Source organism: Microtus oregoni, unplaced genomic scaffold (assembly GCF_018167655.1).
Source record: "Microtus oregoni isolate MIOR12 unplaced genomic scaffold, Mior012 000008F_ref0000371, whole genome shotgun sequence".
Taxonomy (NCBI): Eukaryota; Metazoa; Chordata; class Mammalia; order Rodentia; family Cricetidae; genus Microtus; species Microtus oregoni.
Window position 1 is genome coordinate 37,254,541 of NW_024543067.1, and position 24,904 is coordinate 37,279,444.

Sequence of the window (24,904 nt, forward strand, 5' to 3'; positions counted from 1 at the left end):
CCTTTAATCCCAGCACTCGGGAGGCAGAGGTAGGCGGATCTCTGTGAGTTCGAGACCAGCCTGGTCTATAGAGCTAGTTCCAGGACAGGCTCCAAAGCCACAGAGAAACCCTATCTCAAAAAAAAAAAAAAAAAAAAAAAAAACACAATAAATAAACTGTTTAAGAGATGGGATGTAGCTCCTGCCCCCCCCCAATGCTCACTTCCTCTCACCCTGCCCCCCACCATCCATTTTGCTCAAGTCACACTGGCCTGCTCAGTGTCTTTCCAACATTGCAAGTATATTCCTGCCTCAGGACCTTCTTGCTGCTCCTACCCTATTACCCTTTTCCTCTCAATATTCTGCTTCCAGTCCCTCTAGATTTCTGCACAATGTCATCTAATCAGAGAGGCTCCTCAAACCAAAAATTTTTTTGTGCATGTCATCGTGCTCGTGTGGAGGTCAAAGGACAACTTACAGGAATAGGTTCCCTACTTCTACCATGAGGTCTTGGGGGTCATCAGGCTTGGTGGCAAACGCCTTTATCCATTGAGCTATCTCATTGGCTATGCTCTATGTTTCTTTATATAACACTTCCAGCCACCTACCACAGAGCTATCAAAATATCTTTTACCGCTCTGTTCAGGATGTCAGTCTGGCATAGGAAGAGTACATTGTCGTGTGTGAGTGTGTGTCTGTGTTGTAATACTGGGGATGGAATCGGATGTTTTCTGCATGCTAAGAAAGTGCTCTACCATTGAACCACATCCTCAGCCCAAAAACTGAGTGACTAAGTGGAGAATTTCTCCCTCCCTTCCTCCCTCCCTCATCCATCCTCCTTCCTGAGCCTGAGATGCTCAGAACTATAGTGCTGGGCTCTCTTGCAGCTATGCTCCTCTCTACTTGACTTTCTCTTCATCTCCTTTCTTCTTTTCTTCCCTCCTTCCTTTTGAACAGGGTCTCATGTAGGTCAGGCTAGTCTTAAACTTGATATATAGCGCCAGGTGGTGGTGGTGCACATCTTTAATCCCAGCACTCAGGAGGTAGAGGCAGGTGAATCTCTGTAAGTTCAAGGCCAGCCTGGTCTACAAAGTGAGTTCCAGGATAGCCGGGACTGTTTCACAGAGAAACCTTGTCTCAAAAAAGAAAAAAAAATCAAAACAAAAAAATTGCTGTATAGCTGAGGGTGATCTTGAACTTCTGATCCTCTTGTCTCCACCTCTGGGTGCTGAGATTCCAGTCATGTGCTATCATGCCCATTTTAATCAGTGTGGGAGATGAAACCTGGAGTTTTGTGTGGATGAGGCAAGCATGCTACCCTAAGTCCCAGGTCCAACTGCAGCCTAAGTACTCCTAAGTACTCTCATTGGGTTGAGCGAGTGAGTCCGTAGCCGAGCCTGCATACCCCTTTGCTTCTCCCAGTCACGAGCCCCGAGACTCCCTTGGACCAGGGGACTGTGAGCAATAGCATTCTATGCTATATGAGGAAAATGCTTTAGGAGCTGTTGGGAGTCTTGCTGTGTCCCTTCTGAGTCCTGCTTCCATGGTGGTGTGACTGGAGAGCCTCCATCATTTTGGGTTCCAGGAGAACACCTGGGACAGAGACCTCCCATCACAACCAGCATAAGATGGAGACATCTCAGAAGCAAGAAATAAACCTGGTCTGTGTTCAATGGCTAAGCGCTGGGAATGCTAGTTACCATGGCATTACGGGACTTCCCTAGACTGGTTTTGGGGACTTCTTCCTCCTGTGAAACTGTCAAAAAAAAAAAAAGGCACTGGGCGTGTGCATCATTAGTACTCAAAGAACCTTCTGCTGGCCCCTGCCTAGACCCTCCCTTTTCTTCGTGAGGGTAAAGGGTCCTAACCAAATAGAACTCTTTTTAAAAAATATATTTATTTATTTATTTATCTATTTAATTTATTATGTATACAATATTCTGTCTGTGTGTATGCCTGCAGGCCAGAAGAGGGCACCAGACCTCATTCCAGATGGTTGTGAGCCACCATGTGGTTGCCGGGAATTGAACTCAGGACCTTTGGAAGAGTAGGCAATGCTCTTAAACACTGAGCCATCTCTCCAGCCCCCCCCCCCAATAGAACTCTTTCACTGATACTCCTCTGTCCTTCAGCTCTTCCAAAGGGGGAACAGAACAGTGAAATGCCAGGCAAGTCTGACAAACTGAGTCCAATCCTTAGGACCCACATGGTGAAAGGAGGAAGCTGACTGCTGCAAGTTGTCCTGTGACCTCAACACATACATCATTAACATAGACAAAACAAATTAAAATGTAATAAATCAACACAACAAGGTTCATTGCACCTGAGGAATAACATCTAAGGATGACTACCGGCTTACACACACACACATGCACACACATGCATGCACGCAAGTACACACACATGCATTCATACATGCACACACTCATGCAACTCACACATACATGCATACATTCATACACAAACACTCACATATACATGCACACACACTCACATGCATGCACACTCATACACTCATGAATGCACATATGCACACACATGCATGCACGCAAGCACACAGACACATGCACACACAGGGGAGGCAGGCTAGAGCAGAACATACAAGATGCAGGTAGTTCACTCTAGGTCCTTCGTGATGCCAGCCATTGACAGCAGAGATGTCAGCTTTTAGTCTGAGTCTGGATTTATGGTCCCTAGGTGAGGAGCCATTCGACTCAAGGCTCCCATCTCCTGGGGATGCTTCATGGCTGGAAGCCAGCCAGAGGAAGGAGGAGAGGCAGCTTCCCTCACAGAGGTGGTTTGTGAACACAAGGCTATGCTGCTTCTGTGCATCATGGAGAGGCGGAGCGGGGGGGAGGGGGGTAGACTCAGAGACAAGCCCATCCCGCATCACGGTTCACTGTCAACACCACGGAGGCTCTTTACTAACCCAGGCATAGCACCCAAACTTCTGAGTCATTGCTTAGGAATTCCCACAGTGTATGATTTTACCCTCTTAACCTCCCCCTCTTTGGGGTTCTACCCCTTTCCCACAACTCATTATTAAGCACCTACTAGGAGTTTTCAGTATGTTTTCCACAACCCTTGGGGTCAAAGGATGGAAAGATGACAGGATGGATAAACAGAAGAGACAAAGAATGGATAGATGGAAGGAGGAAAGGCAGAGGTATAGTGGAGGAAAAGGTAATGGTTATAAAGATGCATGGATGGATGGATGGATGATGTATGTATGTATGTATGGGTGGGTGATGTATGTATGTATGTATGTATGGGTGATGTATGGATGGATGATGTATGTATGTATGTATGTATGGATGGATGGAGGAATGGGGGTTAGACCTCCATTGTCCACACAGTTCTGTGGGGGTAAGAATGACCTGAGCTGGCGAGAGGGCTCAGTGGGTAAAGGCACTTGCTGTCAAGCCTGACAACCTGAGCTCTTTCTCCAGAATCCACATAGTGGAAGAAGAGAACTGGTTTTGTTTTCTGACCTCCACATGTGCCCTATAGCACACAGATACCCATTCCACACACATACAGGAACTAAATAAATGTAATTTTAAAATGTTATTCATATTTTATAGATAAAATTAACTTAAAATTTTGAAAATATATTTACTCTTGATGTGTTTGTGTGTGTGTGTGTGTGTGTGTGAGTGTAAGAATGTGCATGTATGTATACTCATGTGTGAGTAGAAGCATGCATGCCATGTTGTACGTGTGGAGGTCACACCTCAAATGTCTGTTCTTACACTTCAACTTGTTTGAAACAGTTTCTCATTCACCACTGTACATGCCAGACTAGCTGGCCCCTGAGACTTCAGGAATTTTCCAGTCTCCATCTCTCCATAGGAGTGCTTGTACTACAGACATGTATGGTTGCATCCAACTTTACTGGGTTTAGGAGATTCAAATTCAGGTCCTCACATTTGTAAAGCAAATGTTGTACCCACTCATCCACCTCCTCAGCCCCCAAAACATGAAAAACACTCATTCTAGATTCACTATGTGCTTGGATGTAATAGAGGCCCAAGAATATTTCGGATGTGTTTACAGATTCGGCTGCATGGCAAATATTGTGAACCTGCTGCATCAGGCCACAGGAGGCAGCAATGAGCAAAACCAGTGCTTCCTTGTAGGTACTAGTAGCAGCCTTTGTGGTGTCGGGACTGAACACAAGGCTGAGCACTAGGCAAGCACTGTAGCACTGAACCTCAACACCAGTCCTTCATGGGCATTATCATCTAGTAGAGACTCTGAATTCTCCTTACCTAATAAGGAAACTGGTGTTCAGAAAGATTCAGTGAGTTCCCCCAAAGTCACATGGTTCGGTAAGTTGCAGGGCCAGAATTAAAACTTACACACATCCAACTCAAGATCCTAGCACTGACAGAGCATCTGTTCTGAAAGATCCAGGGCAGGAAGGTTTGTTTCAGTGTATACATATTTGGCATAGAAGGGGTAGTGGGTAGTTTTGCTAAGTAAATTAAATGTCTAGGAGACAAATTAATGGATGAGAATAGAGATAGGGATGTTTAAAGTACAGATTTGTGAATAGTGGACTGACAGATGGTGGGGTGGTGGATAATGGACAGAAAGAGGGATTGGTGTGTGCATGTATATATGTATGCATGGAAGGAAGGGTGAATCCATGCCAGGATGATGGATGGGTGGATGGATGGATGGATGAATGGATGGGTGGATGGGTAAATGGATGGATGGATGGTAAATGGTAGATGGATGGATGGATGGGTGGATGGATGGATGGATGGGTGGATGGATGGGTGGATGGATGGGTGGATGGGTAAATTGATGGATGGATGGGTAAATGGATGGATGGATGGATGGATGGTAGATGGATGGATGGGTGGATGGATGGATGGGTGGATGGGTAAATTGATGGATGGATGGGTAAATGGATGGATGGATGGGTAGATGGATGGATGGATGGATGGGTGGATGGGTGGATGGATGGGTGGATGGGTGGATGGAGGCAGGTGTAAGGGTGAAGGAATGGATGGAGAAATGAAAGGATGGGTGGATGAAAAGATGAGTGAATGGACACATGGATGAAAGAAAGGAAAAGTGGGTGGATGGACAGATGGCTGTCTGAGTGAATGGAAGGAAAGATGGCAGGCTGGAGGAAAGACAGATGGAGGGATAGGAGAGTAGATGAGTGGCTGGAATAATGGGTGGGTGGATGGATGATGGATGGGGCTCTGAAGAGGGCTCTGTCGCCCATAATTCTGAGATAGGATTTATCACTGACTTTCTCAGGGGCATTAGCTTGGGATGCTGTTGCCATTGGCCAGAGTTGGAGAACAAGTTGGAGTAATCTAGATTCTACACAGACCTAAAAAAGCCCTTGTTTTTCTTCTTTCATTTTTGTATGTGTATGGACTTTTGCCTACATGTATGTCTGTGTACCACATATCTAGTGACTTCAGGGACCAGAAGCAGCCATCGGTGGTCCTGGAATTGGAATTACAGATGTGAGCCCCATTATGGGTGCTGGGAACTGGGGTCCTTTGCAAGAGAAGCCAGGGTTCTTAATGCTAAGTTAACCCTCTAACTCCTCGTTTTTTGAGAAAGAGACACACTATGGCCTGGCTGACCTGAAACTTGTGGCTACTCTCCTGCCTCACTCTCCCAGTTGCTAGGATTACAGCAGTCAGTCCCCCAGCTCCAAGACCCTTGCTGAGCATCCTCATGTCACAGCTACCTCCCAGGTGTCACCCTAACACCTTCAGCCACTCCCCCTGCAGAGCACTTTGGGAAGTCATGGGAAGACTGCAGGACAGGTGGAGAAAGGGCTGGGTGAGGATGAGAGAACTGGGGGGCCTCCGGAGATAGGCATGGGGGAACTCTACACCAAGGTACTGTTAGCTACAAGGGGCCAGGTCTGTCTGGGTTCACAAACACATTCCCCCACACTTAGAGAAACATAATACACAAAAAGCAACACACATGTATACCAGCCAGGCATCCATAAACATAAGTATATATAAACATACAAAAATTTAATGTATGAACACACAAAATCATACTTCATAATTCAAGGCTGGGTTAAGTCACTTGCCACCAAACCTGGTGACCTTAGTTTGATCCTAGGACCCAGATGGCGGAAGGAGAGAAGTTGTCCTCTGATCGTCACATGTGTACTATGGCATGCATGCATGTACAAGCACACACACTAAATGTACTAAGCATAAACAAAAATCATAGCTCAAAGACATGGTTACACACCCTGCACATGTGCTTGTATACACACTTTCACACAGCACACAGGCACTCACGCAGACTCCCACTCGGATGGATAGGTGAATTTGACTTATGATTTCAATGACTCCATCACTCTGATGACAACAGTCAGAAGGCTGTGTCACACCTGTGCATACAGACTCACTTCATATACACACCCACACCCATAGTCAGGGACATACAACCGCAGATGCGGTGTCGGACACATGTCCATCTGAAAGCAACCACACAGGGACACACCCACCCTTGGGAGGATACATCTGCACCTGTATGTCAGCGACACACTTAAGTTTCTCTTCACTGCCCATCCAAACCACAGGCGCAGACAGACACACCAAGATATACCCAAATAATAACACTCGATGTCACAGACAAAGAAGAAGACACCATGTTGCAAAGGACTACGAGTCCCATGATGTCCCCTGACCCGGGGTTGGCCATGCCCTGGGCTGGGGGAACTGGTGTCCTCCCTTACATCCCACAGCTGCAGCTTTTGGGAGCAAAGTTCTTTTTTGGTGGGGAGGGAAGGAGTTATTGTGGATGCAAAAGGGACTGGTGACGACGTTGTAACAACATGAAGGGAAGAAGAGGGAGATGGGTGGGTGAAATTAAGGGGAGTCCCACAGACTAAAGATCAGAGGGGCTCCCATGGGAACAGTGAATGGGGCACGAGGGACGTTGCAATGCAAAAGCATCCTTCACTGTCAACAGGACAGAGCAACGGGGATGAACAGAGCTGAGTGTACCCCTCCCCCCTAGGAAGCTACCAGGAGAAGGAAGCAGGGGGATAAAACAGAAGGGAGGCGGAGGAGTTCTACCCCAGTCTGAGCCCCCTCTTAACTCCCAGGATGAGGAGTTAGAGAGATCAATATTCAGTCCTCCGGGAAACAGATCATAGGAAGGAAGAAACTGGTGCCATGTGCAGGGGACAGAGAGCCAGACCGAGAGAGAGAGAGAGAGAGAGAGAGAGAGAGAGAGAGAGAGAGAGACAGAGAGAGAGAGAGAGACACTAAGTCAGAAGAAAGACAGAAATAGAAGATAGAAGGGGAGACTCAGGAAAGGAGACAGAGAGAGAGCACTCCTCAGTGACACTTAGACACAACCAAGCAAAGTCCCAGAGGCTGAAGATATATGAAGACTCGGAGGTGTCCCCTACCCACTCCAACATAGCAGAACACCCTTCTGGCTCCCCCAAAACCGCCCAGCTCCGCCCCACTCAGCCGGGATCTGGTTCAATTCCGCAGCCCTGCCGCCTCCGCCTGGGGCTTGAGCCAGCTTGTACCCCGGTGGCACTCGTGGGTCCCTCAGAGAGGACGCTAGCCCAGCAAATGCAATCATCAAACCCAGGGCTATGCGGGGCGCGAGGTTCTCTTGTGCTTCGGGGTCCAGCCCGGGACCCCCAAGAGATCACGTCCCCCAGAGAAGAAATCCCTGCTTCTACCCGAGATTCTGTCACTTTGGAACTGTGGGGGTCCTTTTCCCAGGAGCTGCAGTGGGGGCTACGGGCACCACGCCCCCCCTCCGGAGCGCCCCCCAGCCCGAGTAGCCACTCACGATTTTCTCCGAGGAACCCGCGCGGGACACTGTGTTGTTGAGTCCCACGAGTGAGGGCAGCGTCTGCGACATCCAGTTAGTGACCATGGCCATGGTGCTCAGCACCGCCCCGATCTTGAGCAGCGGCACCGACATCGCGCCCCTCGCCTCATGCCCCGCGCCAGCGCCTCAAAAAGCAGGTGTTCTGTCCCTTCTGCTCGGCACTCAAGCTGTCGCTTACCCACCCCAGTGGGGTGGGGGGGATGGAGGGCCGCGATGGCCGAGATGACCAGGTCCAAGGGGGCGGTGGCCGGCGGGATGGGGATGGGGTGACACTGGGGACGCGCGGCTGCGGCTCTGCGCGCCTCGCGGGCTCAGCTTTATAAGGCGCCGGCTCGGCCACCCCCTCCCGCGCCACCGCCGGGCACTTCCAGCCGCCGTGACGTCACGGCTCCGGCCCTGGAGCCAGCGGGGTTGGGGAAATGATGGGAGGGTGCACCCACCCGGTCCCCCACTTCCCCAAAGAACCTCTGGGGGACCTTCCCCCATCTGCAGAAGTGTGGACATCTTCCAGCGACATTCTCGCCCCTCCCCCGCCGCCGCGGCATCCCCAGCCCCGCCCCCCAGCTATACCCCCCCTCATCCTCACTCTAGTTCCCTCTGTACCCTAGTGGCGATCCCCGGGCTCCCATGCATGCAACACCCCTTCTCCAAAACCCCTACGTTGCAGCAGAAAGAATCCACCCCAAACCTCCCTCCCAAAGCTGACAGGGGGTGGAAGTCGGTTGTCTCCACCCACCTGCTCGGTCGGGAGCGGGGGGGGGGGGGGGTTCCGGTCCCGAGCCCGCGACGCGGTACAGAGAGCGGTGCGGGCTGGACTTCGGTGCTCTCCCGAGTGCCGGGACTCTTTTTCTCCTTGCTTTCCTGGTCCCAGATCGTTCTGAAGGGGATTCCCCTGTGGATTCGGGACCAGGGAAGCCCGGGGTGACGGGTACAGACTCTGTAGTGCGGGTCACTTGGGCAGTAGGAGGGTTTCCCTGAGCATCCGAGGTGCCACTTGGGACTGCCGCCGACCCAGACAGTTCTTTTCACAGTCGAGTCCCAGTGCAAGGTTTGACTCACAACTTAAACTTGGGGTAGAGGTGGGGAACTTATACATCGAGTCTCTTCCAGCATCTAGGGACCTGCTCTGGGCTGGTCCCCTGGTGAGGGAGGTTGGAAAGCGCAGCAGGCGGCAGGGTGGGGCGAGGAGCGCCCGCGCGGTCGCCTTTCTTCGGTTTTGCACTCACGCCCCCTCCTGGCGTCCCCGCATCACCTCCCGCAGTCGCCGCCGTCGCCCTCGGCCGGCTGCCGCCGCCGTCTGGAGGCGGCGATGACTCAGGCCTTTACCGCGCCGGCCGCTAGTGGAGCCGGAAGAGCCCAACCTTGGGGAGCTAGGGGGTCCTGAACTGTCTGACCCCACTGAGACGCAGGGTCTGCCCCGATGTGGCATCCAGCGAGGGCTATTCCCGTCTGTCTCAGTTTCCACATCTGTAAAGTGGTTCTGAGACCTGATGGGTCAGGTGTGTGCTGGAGGTGGCAAGCAGCTCAACTATAGACCAAAGCCCTTGAGCATTGCATTAGGGAGACAGACAAGGACTTGAGGAAGGATTGGGGATGTGGCTCGGCGTCAGAGGCTTGCCTAACATGTCTAAAGTCCCGGACTCCATCCCCACCTCCACCAGAAAGGGTGTGGGGGTGCGTAGTTCAGTGGGTAAAACTGCTTACCACAAAGCCTGGCAACCTGAGTTGGATCTCTAAGATCCAAGTGGTGCTCCGAGGTGTTCTTCGACCTCTACTTATTCCACCCCATCAACACATTAAATAAGTGGCATAAGAAATAAAGGAAGAAAATGAAGTACAAATAGGTATCAAAGGGAAGGGGTGGAGATGTGTGTGCAGAGGCTAGACGTATACTGGGTATGTCTTCCTCAGTGCCTCTCTCCTTGTTTTATCTACCATCTATGTATCTATCTATCTATCTATCTATCTATCTATCTATCAATCATCTATGTATCTAACCTATTTAATTTGGTCTTTTTTTTTAATCGGTTTTGGGACATAGTCTCACTGTGTAGCCCTGGCTGGCTTAGAACTCGCAGAGTTCCCACTGTCTCTCAAATGCTGACAAGGTTTCTCACTGCACTTGAAAGTTCCTGATTAAGCTAAGCTGGTCAGTCTAGGAGCCCCAGAGCCACTCTGTCCCAGGATCCCCAGCAGCGGAGGGCAGGCACAGCCACATCGGACTTTTGAGTTAAGTGTCGTGATCTGTACTTGCTCTTGGATGGCATGTATTCTACTGAGCCATGTCCCCAACCCATGGGTACGCCTTTAAACACAGTGACTAGGCAAGGTAACAGTTAAGCCACACTGGAAGGCGAAGGAGGGAGCCATTTCAGTACCAGGAGAAGATTTGTAAACGGTCGGGAAACAGCGGTGCAAAGGACCTGGGGCAGCCTGAGCCGACTTGGGTGGGAAGGGACTGTTTAGTCAAGAAGAGAGGACCCTAAGATCCCGCGGCTACGGTGGGCCCCCAGGCTCACCTTGAGTGCTAAGAAACAGACCTAGTTCACACAGCCAGGCTGTAAGGATTGAGAACACTTACAACCACGCCTCTTCTCCATGCCTTCCAAACTCCCCACTAAAGGTATTGATAGCATTCCTGGGCTGGCAAGATTGCCCAGTGGGTAAAGACAGTTGCCACCAAGCCTGAAATCCCGAGTTTGATTAACAGTGCCCATATGGCGGGAGGAGAAAATCGACATCCTCAAATTATCACTAGCTCAGCTCCACACACAAAAACACGAATGTAATAACCTTCCTTTCTCCATACTCACTCCCTTCTTGAGACAACATATCCTTTCCTCATTCTGTCCCTGCCCCTTCCGCCATCTCTATTCCTAAATGTCTAGATCTTTCCGCCTTCCCCTACTCCCGGTTTCTGCACACTTATTTGGTTCATCGAACCTTTTTCCTGTCTCAGGACCTTCCTAGCTGACAACATTTTACCACAGAAATCTCGGAGGCCTAGTAAGGTCCTTCACTTAAGTCTCTGCCGTGGTGGGGGTAAGCAACATGTCTTGTCCTGCAGAAAATAGTATTTCCTAGGACTTTTCCCACTGACTTCCTGTCGGACACAAACATTGGGCAGGAGTGGGTGGAGACTGGGAAGTGGGAAGGGGGGAGAAGGGAGCTATGGCTTCCCTTTCTTTCTGCTTGGAGTAGGGTGGGGCTTTCTTCTCTTTTTCGAAATTTCCAGTAACATTTTCCTATTTGATTGCAGATATGGTGGGACCCCGAGGTCAGAAGACAACTTGGGGGAATTTGTTCTCTCTTCTACCACGTGGGTCCTAGTGCATGTGTGAAAGCCAGGAGAGGGCTTTAACTTCTGACTCTCCATCTCTTCCTTTGAGGCACAGTCTCTACCTGAACCTGGGGCTCAAGACTGGCTAACTGGAAGCCAGAAAGCCTCAGTGTTCCTTCTGCTTCTGTCCTCTCAGGGGTACAGTCCCAGGCATGTGTGGGACTCTGCATGACTTGTTACAGGAGTGCTGGGATCTGAACACCATCCGCGAGGTTGTTCAGCAAAGCCTTTAACTGCCGAGCCATCTCAGGGCCAGTGGGGGAGGGGCGTTTCTTATGGGGAATGCCCTCTTCTCACATCAGAGCCCGTCACGCCCTTCTGCTGGGACATGCTGCCAGGTTTCCTGAGTATCCCATCTGAACGTTCAGTTACTGCTTCCACCCGAGGACACACGCAGATCAAACTCTGTCCCACTAGGACACCTAATGTTACTTGCTTCCCTGACTGAACCCTGACTGCCTGGGGCATCATTTTCTGTGCATGCATATGCATATGTGTGCTTGCATGTGGGAGAGGGTATGTGGGGTGGGGTGCACCTCTGTGATGTGGGATACACCTGCACATGTGGGGTATACCTGCACAATTTGGGGTGTACCTGCATGGTGTGAGGTTGTACTTGCGTGGTGTGGGGTAAACTTGCATGATGTGGGGTATAGTTGCATGGTGTGGGGTGAACCTGCGTGGTGTGGGGTGCATCTGTGTAGTGTGGGGTGCATCTGCATGGTGTGGGGTGCACCTGCGTGGTGTGGGATGCACCTGTGTGGTGTCGGGTGTACCTGCATGGTGTGGGGTGTACTTGTGTAGTGTGAGGGTGTAGGGTGCACCTGCGTGGTGTGGGGTGAACCTGTGTAGTGTGGGGGTGTGGGGTGAACCTGCATGGTGTGGGGTGCACCTGCGTGGTATGGGGTGCATCTGTGTGGTGTGGGGTGTATCTTGTGTGGTGTGGGGTGTACCTGTGTGGTGTGGGGTGCACCTTGTGATGTGGGGTACACCTGCATGGTGTGGGGTGCACCTACATGGTGTGGGGTGCACCTGCCCAGATGTATGTACCTGAAGCCAGTATCAGGTATCTTCTTCCATCACTCTCCATCTTGTTTATTGAGTCAGGGTCTCTCAGTCAAACCAAGAATTTTCCAGTCTGCTAGTCTAGACACCCAGCCAGCTCCTTGTCTCTGCCTCCTAGATGTTTGGGCCACCTGCCCAGCATTAAAATGGACCCTGTGCATCTCAACTCAGGTCTTCATGCTCATGTGGCAAGCCATTTTCCCAGCCCTGAATGCCATTTTTGTTTTATTTATTTTTAGTTTTGCTTATTTTATTAATATAATTTATTTTTAGTTGTGCTTGCTTGTTTTCTATGCTGGGAATGGAACTTGGGCCTCATACATGCTAAGCACACATTCTGTCTCGAAAGTCAGAGCCCTCAGCACCATCTGCCTTTACCTTGTTTAAGTATTTATCAGATATTTTTCTTCAGTGCTGGGATCAAATACAAAGTCTCATGCATGCTAGGCAAACACCCTACCACTGAGCCCCCAGCCCCTTTGGGATGACGGGATCTAATGTAGCCCAGGCTGGCCTGTGTAGCCAAGGATGACCCTGAACTCCTGCTTCTACCTCCCAGACCGGGAATGGCAGGCGCATGCCACCAGTAAGAAATTGCTCTTAATTGGTTGACTCTCTCACCAAGGCCTATATCTAGTCCAAATCTAAAAAGTGCCCGACGGGGCTGGAGTGCTGGCTCGGCAGAGCACTGGCTGCTCTTCCAGAGGACCTCGGTTCAGTTCCAGAACCCACATGCCGGCTCTCAACAGCCTGTAGCTCCAGAACCACAGGATCCGGTGCCTTTTTCTGGACTTCCGGGGTTCCTGCACATATGTGGCATACTTCTGAACAATCCGGCACACACACAAAAATAAACTATTTAAAAAAGAGTATCCAAGAGGCTGGGGAGATGACTCAGTCCATAAGATGCTTGTCACATGAAGTCCTGAGTTCAGATTCCCAGAACCCATGTTAAAACTCAGTGTGGTGGTCCATACCTGTAATCTCTGCCCTGGGGGTGGGGTATAGAGACAGGAAGACCCTGGGGCTCACTCCCCAGGCAGCCTAGCTGATCAATGAGTTTCAGGTTTAGTGAGAGACTCTGTCTCAAAAAATAGAAATGAAATAGAGAAGCATTGAGGGCACCCAAAACTAACCTGTGCTCTCCACATACATGTGCACCCATGCACACTCACGCACACTCACGCACACACTCACACACTAAGGAAGATGCCCAAAATCAACCTGTGCCCTTCACATACATGTGCACCCATGCACACTCACACACACACACACATACACACACTCACACACTAAGGAAGATGCCCAAAATCAACCTGTGCCCTTCATATACATGTGTACCCATGCACACTCACACACACTCACGCACACTCATGCACACACTCACACACACTCATACACACATACACACACTAAGGAAGAAACTCAAAATCAACCTGTGCCCTTCACATACATGCGTACCCATGCACACTCACACACTCACATACACTCACATGCACACACTCACACACGAGCATCAGGGCTGGGCTGTCTGTGGGTAGGGTGCATTCCTGTATGCTTGAAGCCCTGGGTTACACGCCCAGCACTGCATAAACCAGGTATGGAACATACCTATAATCCTAGCACTCGGGAGATAGAGGCAGGAGGATCACGAGGTCAAGACCAGCCTCACCACATAGTGCAGATCTGAGCTCTATGGTGAGCTGGAGACCCTGACTGGAAAGAGAACGCTCAGCACTAGGGAGGTTCCCAGCTCTGCTACTAGGAATGTACAATGTTGCCACTGCTTCCCCTTAGTAACTTCTGAGAAAGCTAAGCAGGAGTTTGCCAGAAAACCCAGGGATCCATCTACTGCAGAGGAATCCAAGGATGAGTTCACAGAAAGACACAATGTGACATTCATGGCAGTGGGTTTTCCAGTCATGAATAAACCAGCTGTCTATTACCTGGCGAGCGTGCAATCAGAGGGGATCACCCATCTAACAGACTCCCAGCCTACAGAGGACCAGCTATCAATGCCTTGAACCCCAGAAGTATTTTTCTAAGGAAAAGAAGCTGGAGAGAAGGACCACAAAGTTTATGATCCCGTTTATATAAAATGTCCAGAAAAGGGCAATAAAGGTAGGGAAGGTTAGACTAGGAATCTCTGGAACTGATGGACAGCCAGCAAGGAAGGGGAAGGGAGGATTGCCAGAAGGCGGCAGACCTGTTGGGCAGGATGGGGGCTATGTTAGGGTTTGTCACCCGCGATTGTATAAAACTGCTTTGTTTGTATTTTATTTTTTAGAGACAGTCTCACAACCCAGGCTGACCTTGAAGTCACCATGTAGCCAAGAAAGGTTAACCTGGAACTCCTGATCTTCCTGCCTCTGCCTCCTGAGTCATGGGATAACAGGCCTGCACACCACCATCCCAGCCCCCAATTTATTTAGTGCTGGGGATGGAGCCCAGGGCTCTGAGCTACTCCAGCCTGATCTTACAGGGTTTCACTGCGAAGTTTTGCCCCTCCAGAGCTGCTTAGGAAGCCTTCACTGGCTTTGAACTTGCAACAATCCTACCTCCTCTACATCTGAATGCTAGAGAGGACCCTCATGATTGAACTAAAATTTCACAAATATTTCCCGCCCTTACACACGATGACGCTGTCCTTGGTTGTCGACTTGACCACACCTGGAATTAACGAAAATCCAAGAGGCTGGATATACCTGTGACAGATTCTTTTTTCTTAATTCATTTTAAATCCAGATTTTTTTTTTTTTTTTTTTTTGGTTTTTTCGAGACAGGGTTTCTCTGTGGCTTTGGAGCCTGTCCTGGAACTAGCTCTGTAGACCAGGCTGGCCTTGAACTCACAGAGATCCGCCAGCCTCTGCCTCCCGAGTGCTGGGATTAAAGGCGTGCGCCACCACGCCCGGCTAAATCCAGATCTTTTGAGGTGGGAAGATCCACCTTTAACCTGGGCCACACCTTCTGCTGGCAGCCTCTATACAGGACACAAGAAGGGAGATTTTGCTACTTGCCCGTTGGCCCTCACTCTCCCTGGCAAGTCCATTCCTTCACTAGCATTAGAGCCTACTTCTCTGGGATTCCAGCACACACTGAAGACCAAATGAGACATCCAGCCTCGCGTACTGAAGAGCGACCGGATTCTTGTGCTTTCCCTTGGTAGACAGCCATCATTGGACTAGATGGACCGCAGCATGTAAGCCACTATGATAAACCTCCAATATTTCTAAATAAATATAAGAATATATATATGTATACACACACGTATACACACATCTATTCATTCTATCAGTTCTGTTCCTCTAGAGAACCCAAAGACATACACTCCACAGAATTCTGGCTTCACCCCACCCCTAGGCTCAGCCCTGATGAACTCACAAAAACTCAAGCTTATGACTCAAGGCTTCATCCTTCCCCCACAGTCCTTTTCTTCACGCCACCAGAGCCAGCTCTCGTGTGTGCATGTTCGTGTCTGTACATTTGTGAGTGCAGGTACACTTGCTCAAGTAGGAAGGCCAGGTGTCTTCCTCTATGGGTGCCCAACTGACGGGTTTTTTGTTTTGGTTCGGTTTTTTGAGACAGGGTTTCTCCGTGCAGTCCTGGCTGTCCTGGACCTCACTCTGTAGACCAGGCTGGCCTTGAACTCAAAGATCCACCTGCCTCTGCCTCCCAAGTTCTAGAATTAAAGGCGTGCACCGCTACTGCTAGGCTCCACTTATGATTTAACAGAGGGTTCTTTACTGAATGCAGAGCTCATCAATTTGGCTATGCTGGCTGCCAGAGGCCCCTTGGAACCTTCTGTCTCTGTATCTCCTAGGATACAATGCCCACAGTGGCACCCGGCTTTTTATGTGTGTTCTCAGAATCCAAACGCAGGTCTTCATGCTTGCATAACAAGGGTTTCATAGCTGGGCAGTTATATGCATGAGACTCTATGTTCAATTCCCAGAAGAGCAAATTAAATTAATGAGAAAAATGAGGAGCACAGAAGCACCCTGCATTCAGCCTCAGTGTCTATCTGGGACTGGCTCATAGTGGGAAGAGTGGAAGTGGACCAGACTTCCATGATACACAGATCAGATCTGTGATCTGAGAAGATAGCTTAGTGGGCAAGCATTAGGACCTGAGTTTGATCCCCAGAACCCACTTTAAAAAAAGCACTGAGGGTCTTACTCAATGCTGAATCCCACCAACCTGCCAGGCAAGATGTGGCCCCCGGTGCAATAGGGGAATGATGGTTATGGGAGTGACCAACCCTATATGCTGGCTTTGAGGCCTACTCCACGGAAGAAAAGCCCTGCCTGATTGTGTAAATGTGGGCAGAGGTGCATGGCTTGGGAGGTCACAGTCTCTACAGGGCAACCTACCACTATTGTGTTACCAAATTGACAAGTTGTCAAACTCCCTTCTAAGTACGTCCCTTCTACCCATGGGTCATTGCTGCACTCACCCTGCTCCAGAGAAGCATCTCTCTGCAGTGTGCAGCAGTAAATGCAGAGACTCTTAACTGTGCAAGGTGCTGGGCATAGTGACTGTTGAGTGCTCTGAATCAAACCGCCCCATCCAGCCCCCACACCAAAGGCTCTTCACAGGACAGGAGGCATAACGACCATAGAAGCCAGAGGTTGGGGAAGAATGCCATGACGTGCTGGCCTCTGGAGATGACATGGCTATCACATGTCATGAACTTACTATAGATATGGTTACCTACACAAGACCCAGACATGATCAATTGAAGAATTGACTGGTGTCTATGGGCTTAAAACTTTAGGAGAGAACATAAAGGCAGAAAGAAATGTGTTGGGAGTGTTGAGAGGAGAAAGGGCAGGGGAGTTGGGAGTGGGTATGAACAAGAAGTGTTGCATACACGTATGAAATTGTCAAAGAATAAATAAAAGATAGTTTCTAAAAAAGCAAAAGCTAAGCACTGCTGGTACATGCCTGTATCCCAGGCAGGAGAGACAAAGAATAAAGTAGCTGACTCCTGAGAGATGACAGTCAAGGCCGACTTCTGTCAGGGTGTTCTGTGTTGGTTGAAGAAAGAGGTCACAGCAAGGTGAAATGTTAAGGCCTGTGTGGTAGCAGGAAGGCCCAGCCTCTGATGGACTGAACCCTGAACAGCCGTACAAAGGCACATTCATTGGTTGCTACACAAAGTTGTTTTTTTGGGTAAAGTATTTCCTCCTCCCAAGATCCCCGATCTAACTGAATGTCTCTCTAGAGGAAGGCATCACATGCCTTCATGACTTTAGTCCTTTATGTAACATTATTTGCAATACACGATAATCCAAGAGCCTCGGGTGTGCCAGAGGTGTCTTTTGACCAAAGTCGTGGGAAGGCTGCAATTCCACAAATCATGGAAAACAACCTCTGTTTTCCATATCCTTTGCTGTTTTCTGCAATGATTCTTCAGTGTCAACGCCCTTCTAGGGAACAGCTGCTCACTTTCATGTGTGCCCCAGGTACAGGGGAAACTGTTCGTTCTAATGTCTACTCCAGACTCTGCTAAATTCGTACAACCTCTGACCACACACAGATGTGCCCATACACCCCACACATGTGCATCCACACTAAAATGCACACACAACCAACTGATTCTAGATGGATCATCCATCTAACAGTAAAGTTTTGGAAGAAGACACAGAAGAGTTATCTTCATTTCCATGCTCACTTTCGATTGAGAACTTGGTACAGTCTAGTTCACCCAGGAAGCAAATCTCAACGAGGGATTGTCTAGATCAGGCTGGCCCGTTGTTATGTCTGTGGGAGACTGTCTTGACTATATTAACTAGGATGGGAAGACCCAACCCACTGTGGGCAGCACCATTCCCTAGGAGGCACCGTTCCCTGAAATGCCCGAGGTGGAGGAAGCCAGCTGAGCACTAGGTTGCATTCTTCATTCTCTGTCCCTGACTTGGGTTCACTGTAACCAGCTCCTAAACTCTGGCCACACAGCCTCCCTGTGCTACCGTGAGGGACCCCACTCTGAAACTGAGTGAGACAAACACTTTCTCCCCAGCTACTTTTGTCACAAGAGTTCAGTACAAGGCAGGCACTGGAAAAGGCAGAATTTTCTCTAACATACAGTGATACAGGTCTGTGACTTCAGCTGCTTTGGAGGCCGAGGCAAGAAGATTAAGAATGAGAACCTGTCCCAAAATAAAAGTAAAAAGAGGGCTGGGGATTTGACTCTGTGGCTAGAGAGCATCCCTAGCGCGAAACTCTAGGTCATCCCCCAGCACCACACAAACCGGGTGTGGTAGTTCATACTTCTCGTCCCAGCACCAGGAATCCAAAGGCCGTGAAACATATGGAAGCTGACTGGTAGAGGGATAATTTGCATATCTGCCAGAAACTTTATTTGATGTGTGCCACAGTGGGGATATGGGTTCAGTTTACAGCAGCCTGTTCTCACCCACTTTTTTTAAATTGTTTGTTTGTTTTTTTAAGACAGGGTCTCTCTATGTAGTCCTGGCTGTTGTGGAACTCATTTTGTAGACCAGACTGGCCTTCAGTACAGAAAGATCCGCCTGCCTCTATCTCCTAAGTGCTAGGATTGTACACCACTATGCCTGGTCTCGCCAAAAATTTCTTCAATATTGGGAAACTTCTGATCATATATAGCAGATTGTCACAATTAATAGATTATATCTATCTATCTATCTATCTATCTATCTATTTTTGAGGCAGGGTTTCTCTCTGGAACAGCCCAGACTGTCCTGGAACTTGCACTGTAGACCATGCTGGCCTTGAACTCATAGAAAACTGCCTGTCTCTGCCCCGAGTGCTGGGATTTAAAGGCATGAACATGGGGGGGGGGGGGGGGGGGGCGCATGAGACTGTAATGCCCACGGGGGCCAGAAGGGGGTGTCAGATGCCCCAGAGCTATAATTATAGGTAGTTGTGAGCTGCCCCATGTGGATGCTGGAAAGAAACTTGAGTCCCCTGAAAGAGGAACAAACAGTCTTAACTGCTGAGCCATCTCTCAGTTCCATGAGTCGCAAACTCCCCATGGCAAATTCATCTACTCCGTAGGACTTATTCATATCTTCAAGGCCAGTCTGCAGTGGCATCTGTAGTCACAATACTGAGTAAGAGGATGTGCGAATTCCCAGCAGGGATTAAACCAGACTGTCCTGGGATTTCTAATTTCATACTAGAAATGATAAACTTTTGCTGTAATTAGAATCAAGTTTTGACACTTTTTGTTGGTTCCTTCTATTTACTCCCCCCCCCCCCCCCCGCTTTGGTTGGAGTTTTTTTGTTTTTTCAAGACATAGTTTCTCTGTAGCTTTGGAGCCTGTCCTAGAACTCGCTCTGTAGACCAGGCTGGCCTTGAACTCACAGAGATCCACCTGTCTCTGCCTCCTGAGTGCTGGGATTACAGGTGTGTGCATTACCACCACTCAGCTTTGCTTTTTAAAAGATTTGTTTTTCTATTATATATAGTGTTCCGCCTGCATGTATGCTTGAATGCCAGAAGAGGGCACCAGATCTCATTTCAGATGGCTGTAAGCCACCATGTGGGTTGCTGGGAATTGAATTCAAGACTTTGGAAAAGCAGCCAGTGTTCTTAACCTTTTAAAAACATTGTTTCATGTAGCCCAGGACAGCCTCAAACTTGCTATATAGCTAAATATGACTTTGACCTCCTCATCCTCCTGTTTCCACCTCTCCAGGCTGAATTCATAGGAATGCTACATCATACCGTTTCTGTGGTACTGGGGATGGAACACGGGGCTTTGTGTGTGCTGGGCCAGCACTCTACCAACTGAGCCAGCTCCACAACCCAAGGATAATTTATCCTTGTGTGTACATGTGTGTGTGTGTGTGTGTGTGTGTGTAAGTGTGCATGCACGAATTATTTATTTTATGTGTGTGTGTGTGTAAGTCTGCATGCATGAATTATTTATTTTATGTGTGTGTGTGTTTTGTCTGTTCACCCCATGAGTGCCTGGTGCCTGTGGAGGTCAGGAAAGGGCACCAATGTCACTGGGGCTGTAGTTATGGGTGGGTTTTAGCTGCCATGTGGGTAATGGGAAGCAAACCTGGATTCTGTTGAAGAACAGCCAGGGCTCTTAACCACTGAGTTCTCTCTCCAGACCCTGTGACTGTTTACAAACAACTCAATAAATTCTGAAACCCTTAACTTAGAATTCACAGTCTTTCTAGCCAGATCACCACTATCCTCCCACATCCGCCTCTAACCTCACCTCTCGTAGGCACCATCCACACCCATTCAACCTGAGCTCCCATCCCCAGAACCCTGGCTTGAACTCATTCCATCTTGGGAAATGATCCTTTGTATACAGTGCCTGTGTACTGTATACAATACGCTGCATACAAGCACTGAGCCATGTCCCCAGCCCCTCCATGGGGGATTCTAGGCAGGGGCTCTACAGCTGAGTCCCAACCCCTTTTTATTATACCTTCAAGCAAAAGTTTGCTAAGTTGCCCGTGCCAACCATCAACTTCCTCCCAAGGGCTAAGATGAAGACATGCACCACCATGCCCAGCTCGAGTCTCTCTCTTTGACTTGTGGACTTCCCGACACTCCATAGCAAGCTGTGTCTCATCTCTGTTCCTTCGGTGGATTTTCTTCAGAATGACCAGAGGAACAAGGAAAGTGTCTGTCTCTTGGTGTATTTACTGTGTTTTCTTTCTTTCTTTTTTCAAGATTTTATTTATTTATTATGTATACAGTATTCTACCTGCATGCCAGAAGAGGGCACCAGATCTCATCATAGATGGCTGTGAGTCACTATGTGGTTGCTGGGAATTGAACTCAGGACCTCTGGAAGAGCAGTCAGTGCTCTTAACCTCTGAGCCATCTCTCCAGCCCCTACTGTGTTTTCTTGAGGATAATTAGAACTCTCTGGGCTTCAGGGATGAGGACTTGCATGGCCTCGACTGACTTTAATTTGGGGTTTCTTTATTTTTTTGCAGAGATATTTTATAGTTCTGTCTTCAGGGAAGGACTGAGCAGCCAGTGGTATAGATTGTTGTAAAGGAGCTGACAAGGTGGCTTAGCAGATGAGGGTGATTGCTGCCAAGACTGAAGACCTGAGTTCTATCCCTGACAGGGACCCACGTAATGGAAAAAAAGAACGGACTCCTGCACACTGTCTTCTGACCTCCATCATCAGACGTGTGCCCACACAAAAATAAACAAATAGAAGACTTTTTAAAATAAAGAAAACAGGGGGCTGGAGAGGTGGCTCAGTGGTTAAGAGCACTGGCTGCTCTTCCAGAGGTCCTGAGTTCAATTCCCAGCACCCACATGGTGGCTCACAACCATCTGTAATGAGATCTGGCGTCCTCCTCTGGTGTGTGGGCATACATGGAGGCAGAATGTTGTATACATAATAAATAAACAAACTCTTTAAAAAAAATAAAGAAAACAAAATAGGAGCTGGGGAAATCGCTCAGCGGGCAAAGTGCTTGCCACACAAGCAGGAGGACCTGAGTTCAGATCCCCAGAGCCCATGTAGATGTCACGTGGGCATGGACCTCAGCACTCTGGAAGTGGAATCTTCGAGAATTAGCTGGCCTGCTAGACTAACCGAATCAACATGCTCCAGGTTCACGAAGAGATCGTGATGCAATATAAAACAGACGGCGGCGTAGGAAGAGCACAGATGCCACCTCTGACCTTCACATGCGTGTGCAGACACACACATGCAAACATGTACAAGCATACACACGGGCAGAGGGGTGAAGGGTTACGCTTTCCAAACACACCTCGTCAAATCTGTTCGCACCGCTCTGTGCTACTGCCTCTGCTCAGATTGGCCTGAGGCGTGGACGGATGAAGTGTAACCCCTGGGGTTCGCTGGCCAGCCAGTCTGTACTTGGCAAGCTCTAGGCCCCTGAAAGATCCTCTCTCAAAAACCAAAGTGACGCCGGCGAGGTTCAGAGACTAAAGCGGATCGCCACCAAACCGAAAGTCCCGAGCTCCATCCCTGGAACCCAAACAGTGAGGAAGCTGACTCCCGGAAATCGTCCTCTGACCTCCACATGCTCTGATTTCCACGGGGGCACCAGGCCAAGAACTCTCCCCTCCCCAAATAAATGTGATTAAAATTTAAAAACAATCGGGGTGCTTCTAAAGAGGTCCAGTTGAGGTACGTCTATTCTTTGTATGTACATCTGAGTACACACACACACACACAATTAAAAAAAAACTCACGTCCTGCACAAACCTCATTCCACACTAGGTGTCGCCCCAGCTCCTTAGTTTTGGGTCCGGCCCCAGAAGGCTCTTCCCGCAGTTTGTTGGGATTTCCCACCCACCCTCAGCCGGGATGTTAACTAACACCTTAGGAAAAAAATGAGCAAATTCAGCGTCCCTGAGCTAAGTAGCGGCATCCTTCCGTGGGATTTCAGCCTCGGCTTGGCATCTATGACCTCAGGCACCTTCCTTGGCACAGAGGTCCCCAATTCTCCAGGGTTTGCTTTTTGAAGTTCCAATTAACAGCAACCAGGAAACAGTCTATGGAAAATTCCAGAACTATGTGAAACAGACATACCTTGTTTTGTTTTGTTGTGACAGGGTCTCATTTTGTAACCTAGGCTGGCCTGGTATTGGTATCAGTCTCCTGTCTGTGTCTTCTGAGAGTTGGGATTATGGGTATGCACCACCACACCTATTTTATGTAGTTCTGGGATGAAATCCAAAGGCTTTGGACGCTTTGCTACACCCCAGCCTGATCTGCTTTTGTTTTTAGACTGGGGATGGTGATCTCCTGTAGCCGAAGTTGTGTTATATAGTAGTGGATGACCTTGAACTCCTAATCCCCCTGCCTCCATCTCCCAAGTGCTAGGATTATAAGCATTTGCCACCACCCCCAGTTGTATGTGATGCTGAGGACTTGGACCTTCATATAAAATGGGCAAATGTTTTGCCAACTGGTTACACACTTCCAGCCTCAAGTGTTCAATTGTCCACTCCCCATAGCAGGTGAGGAAATGTCTCCTGAGGCAGGAACCATCCACTTGTGCAGCGTCTCCACTCTCTATATGCTACCCTCCCTCTAGTTACTCAGTAGCTCCCTCTGCTTTCAGATTGGTACTGCAGTGTTTACGTGTGTTCAAGTAGCTTGTTTCACTTCGTAATGGTCTCAAATAAATGATTTTAGATGGATGGTCAGGGAAGCCTGGTTTTGGTAGTGGTGGTGGGAATTCGAAACTATTTCTGTCCTGGAACTCACTCTGTAGACCAGGCTGGCCTCAGACTCACAAAGTTCCTCCTACCTCTGTTACCCAAGTGCTGGTGTTAGAGGCATGCACCACCATTGCCCGGTTCAGAGCATCCTTCTTAGAGGAAGTAATTTAAGCAGAAAAAAGAGGAGAGGGCACTGAAATGACTGTTCCTGGGGGAGCTATATTCAGGTATATGGAAAGGAATGGAAAATACAAAGGCCCTGGGGCATATGGTTAAGCTGAACTAATTATTCCCATCCTGTGGGGACCCCAGAAAAGCATTGGCCCCTAAGCTCAGATAACACTAAGAGAGAGGGAGCTTGCTAAGTGGGTGATGTGTTTGTGGTACAAGCAGGGGGACCAGAATTCATATCCCAGCACCATATAAATGGCAAGCATACTGCACAGGCCTGTCACCCTGACTGGAAAGGTGGCGACGGAAGGACCCCTGCAGCTCAGTGATAGCTGGCCAGGCATGGGCCCTGGGGCCAGTGAGAGACTGACTCGGAAACTGAAGCAGAAGCAGGTGGGTCTCTGTGAGTTCAAGGCCAGCCTGGTCTACAGAGCAAGTTCCAGGATAGCCAGGGCTACACAGTGAAACCCTGTCTCATTAAAAAAAATCCTAAAATTTGGGGCTAGAGAGATGGTTCAGTGGTTAAGAGCACTGACTGCTCTGCCAGAGGACCCAGGTTCAATTCCCAGCACCTACACAATAGCTCACAACTGTCCATAACTCCAGTCCCAAAGGATCTGATGCCCTCACACGGACATACATGCAGACAAAACACCAATGCATAAATAAATAAATCTTTTAGAAAGAAAAAGGCACTCGGCCCTGAGTCTGATCAAGGTGAACAGACTCCCCTCCACACACACACACCCTAGTCCCCACCACATAGTCACAGACATGTGTCCAAAAGATAACTAAAACATAAAAAATAAAATCTAAAAAATATTTTAAAAATAAGGTAGAGACACCCAGGTTTGCTTCTGGCTTACACACACACACACACACACACACACACACAGAGAGAGAGAGAGAGAGAGAGAGAGAGAGAGAGAGAGAGAGAGAGAGAACACCACACCACAGTGGCCAAGACCCAGAACAAGAGATCAGTCCTGGACAGGCGGAAATAAAATGCCTCTGACAGGTGCCAATTTCTCCTTGACTGACAAATCCCCAACCACTCAGTCACAACTTCTTCATGGTTCTGCCTTGCTGGCCTTCTTTGGCCTCACTCAACCTCAAATTCATCTTTCCTCCCTCGACTAGGTCCACAGCAGACTCCACACCGCTGGGCCCACGGCAGACTCCACACCGCTGGGCCCACGGCAGACTCCACACCGCTGGGCCCACGGCAGACTCCACACCGCTGGGCCCACGGCAGACTCCACACCGCTGGGCCCACGGCAGACTCCACACCGCTGGGTCCGCAGCAGACTCCACACCGCTGGGCC

At 49.2% G+C, this 24,904-nt stretch overlaps 1 protein-coding gene across 3 annotated transcripts in view; it reads right to left on the reverse strand.

Moving 5' to 3' along the window:
• Olfm2 (olfactomedin 2) overlaps positions 1-24,904 on the reverse strand; it is a 79,135-nt gene that overhangs the window by 50,760 nt on the left and 3,471 nt on the right. Inside the window, exon 1 of one of the 3 annotated variants that reach the window (XM_041657334.1) lies at positions 7,795-8,360. The exons of the other annotated variants lie outside the window; for them this stretch is intronic. Coding sequence (XP_041513268.1) covers positions 7,795-7,929 — 135 coding nt within the window. The 5' untranslated portion in view covers positions 7,930-8,360. Of the gene's footprint in view, positions 1-7,794; positions 8,361-24,904 lie in introns of those variants that run through there. 3 annotated transcript variants of the gene reach the window in all.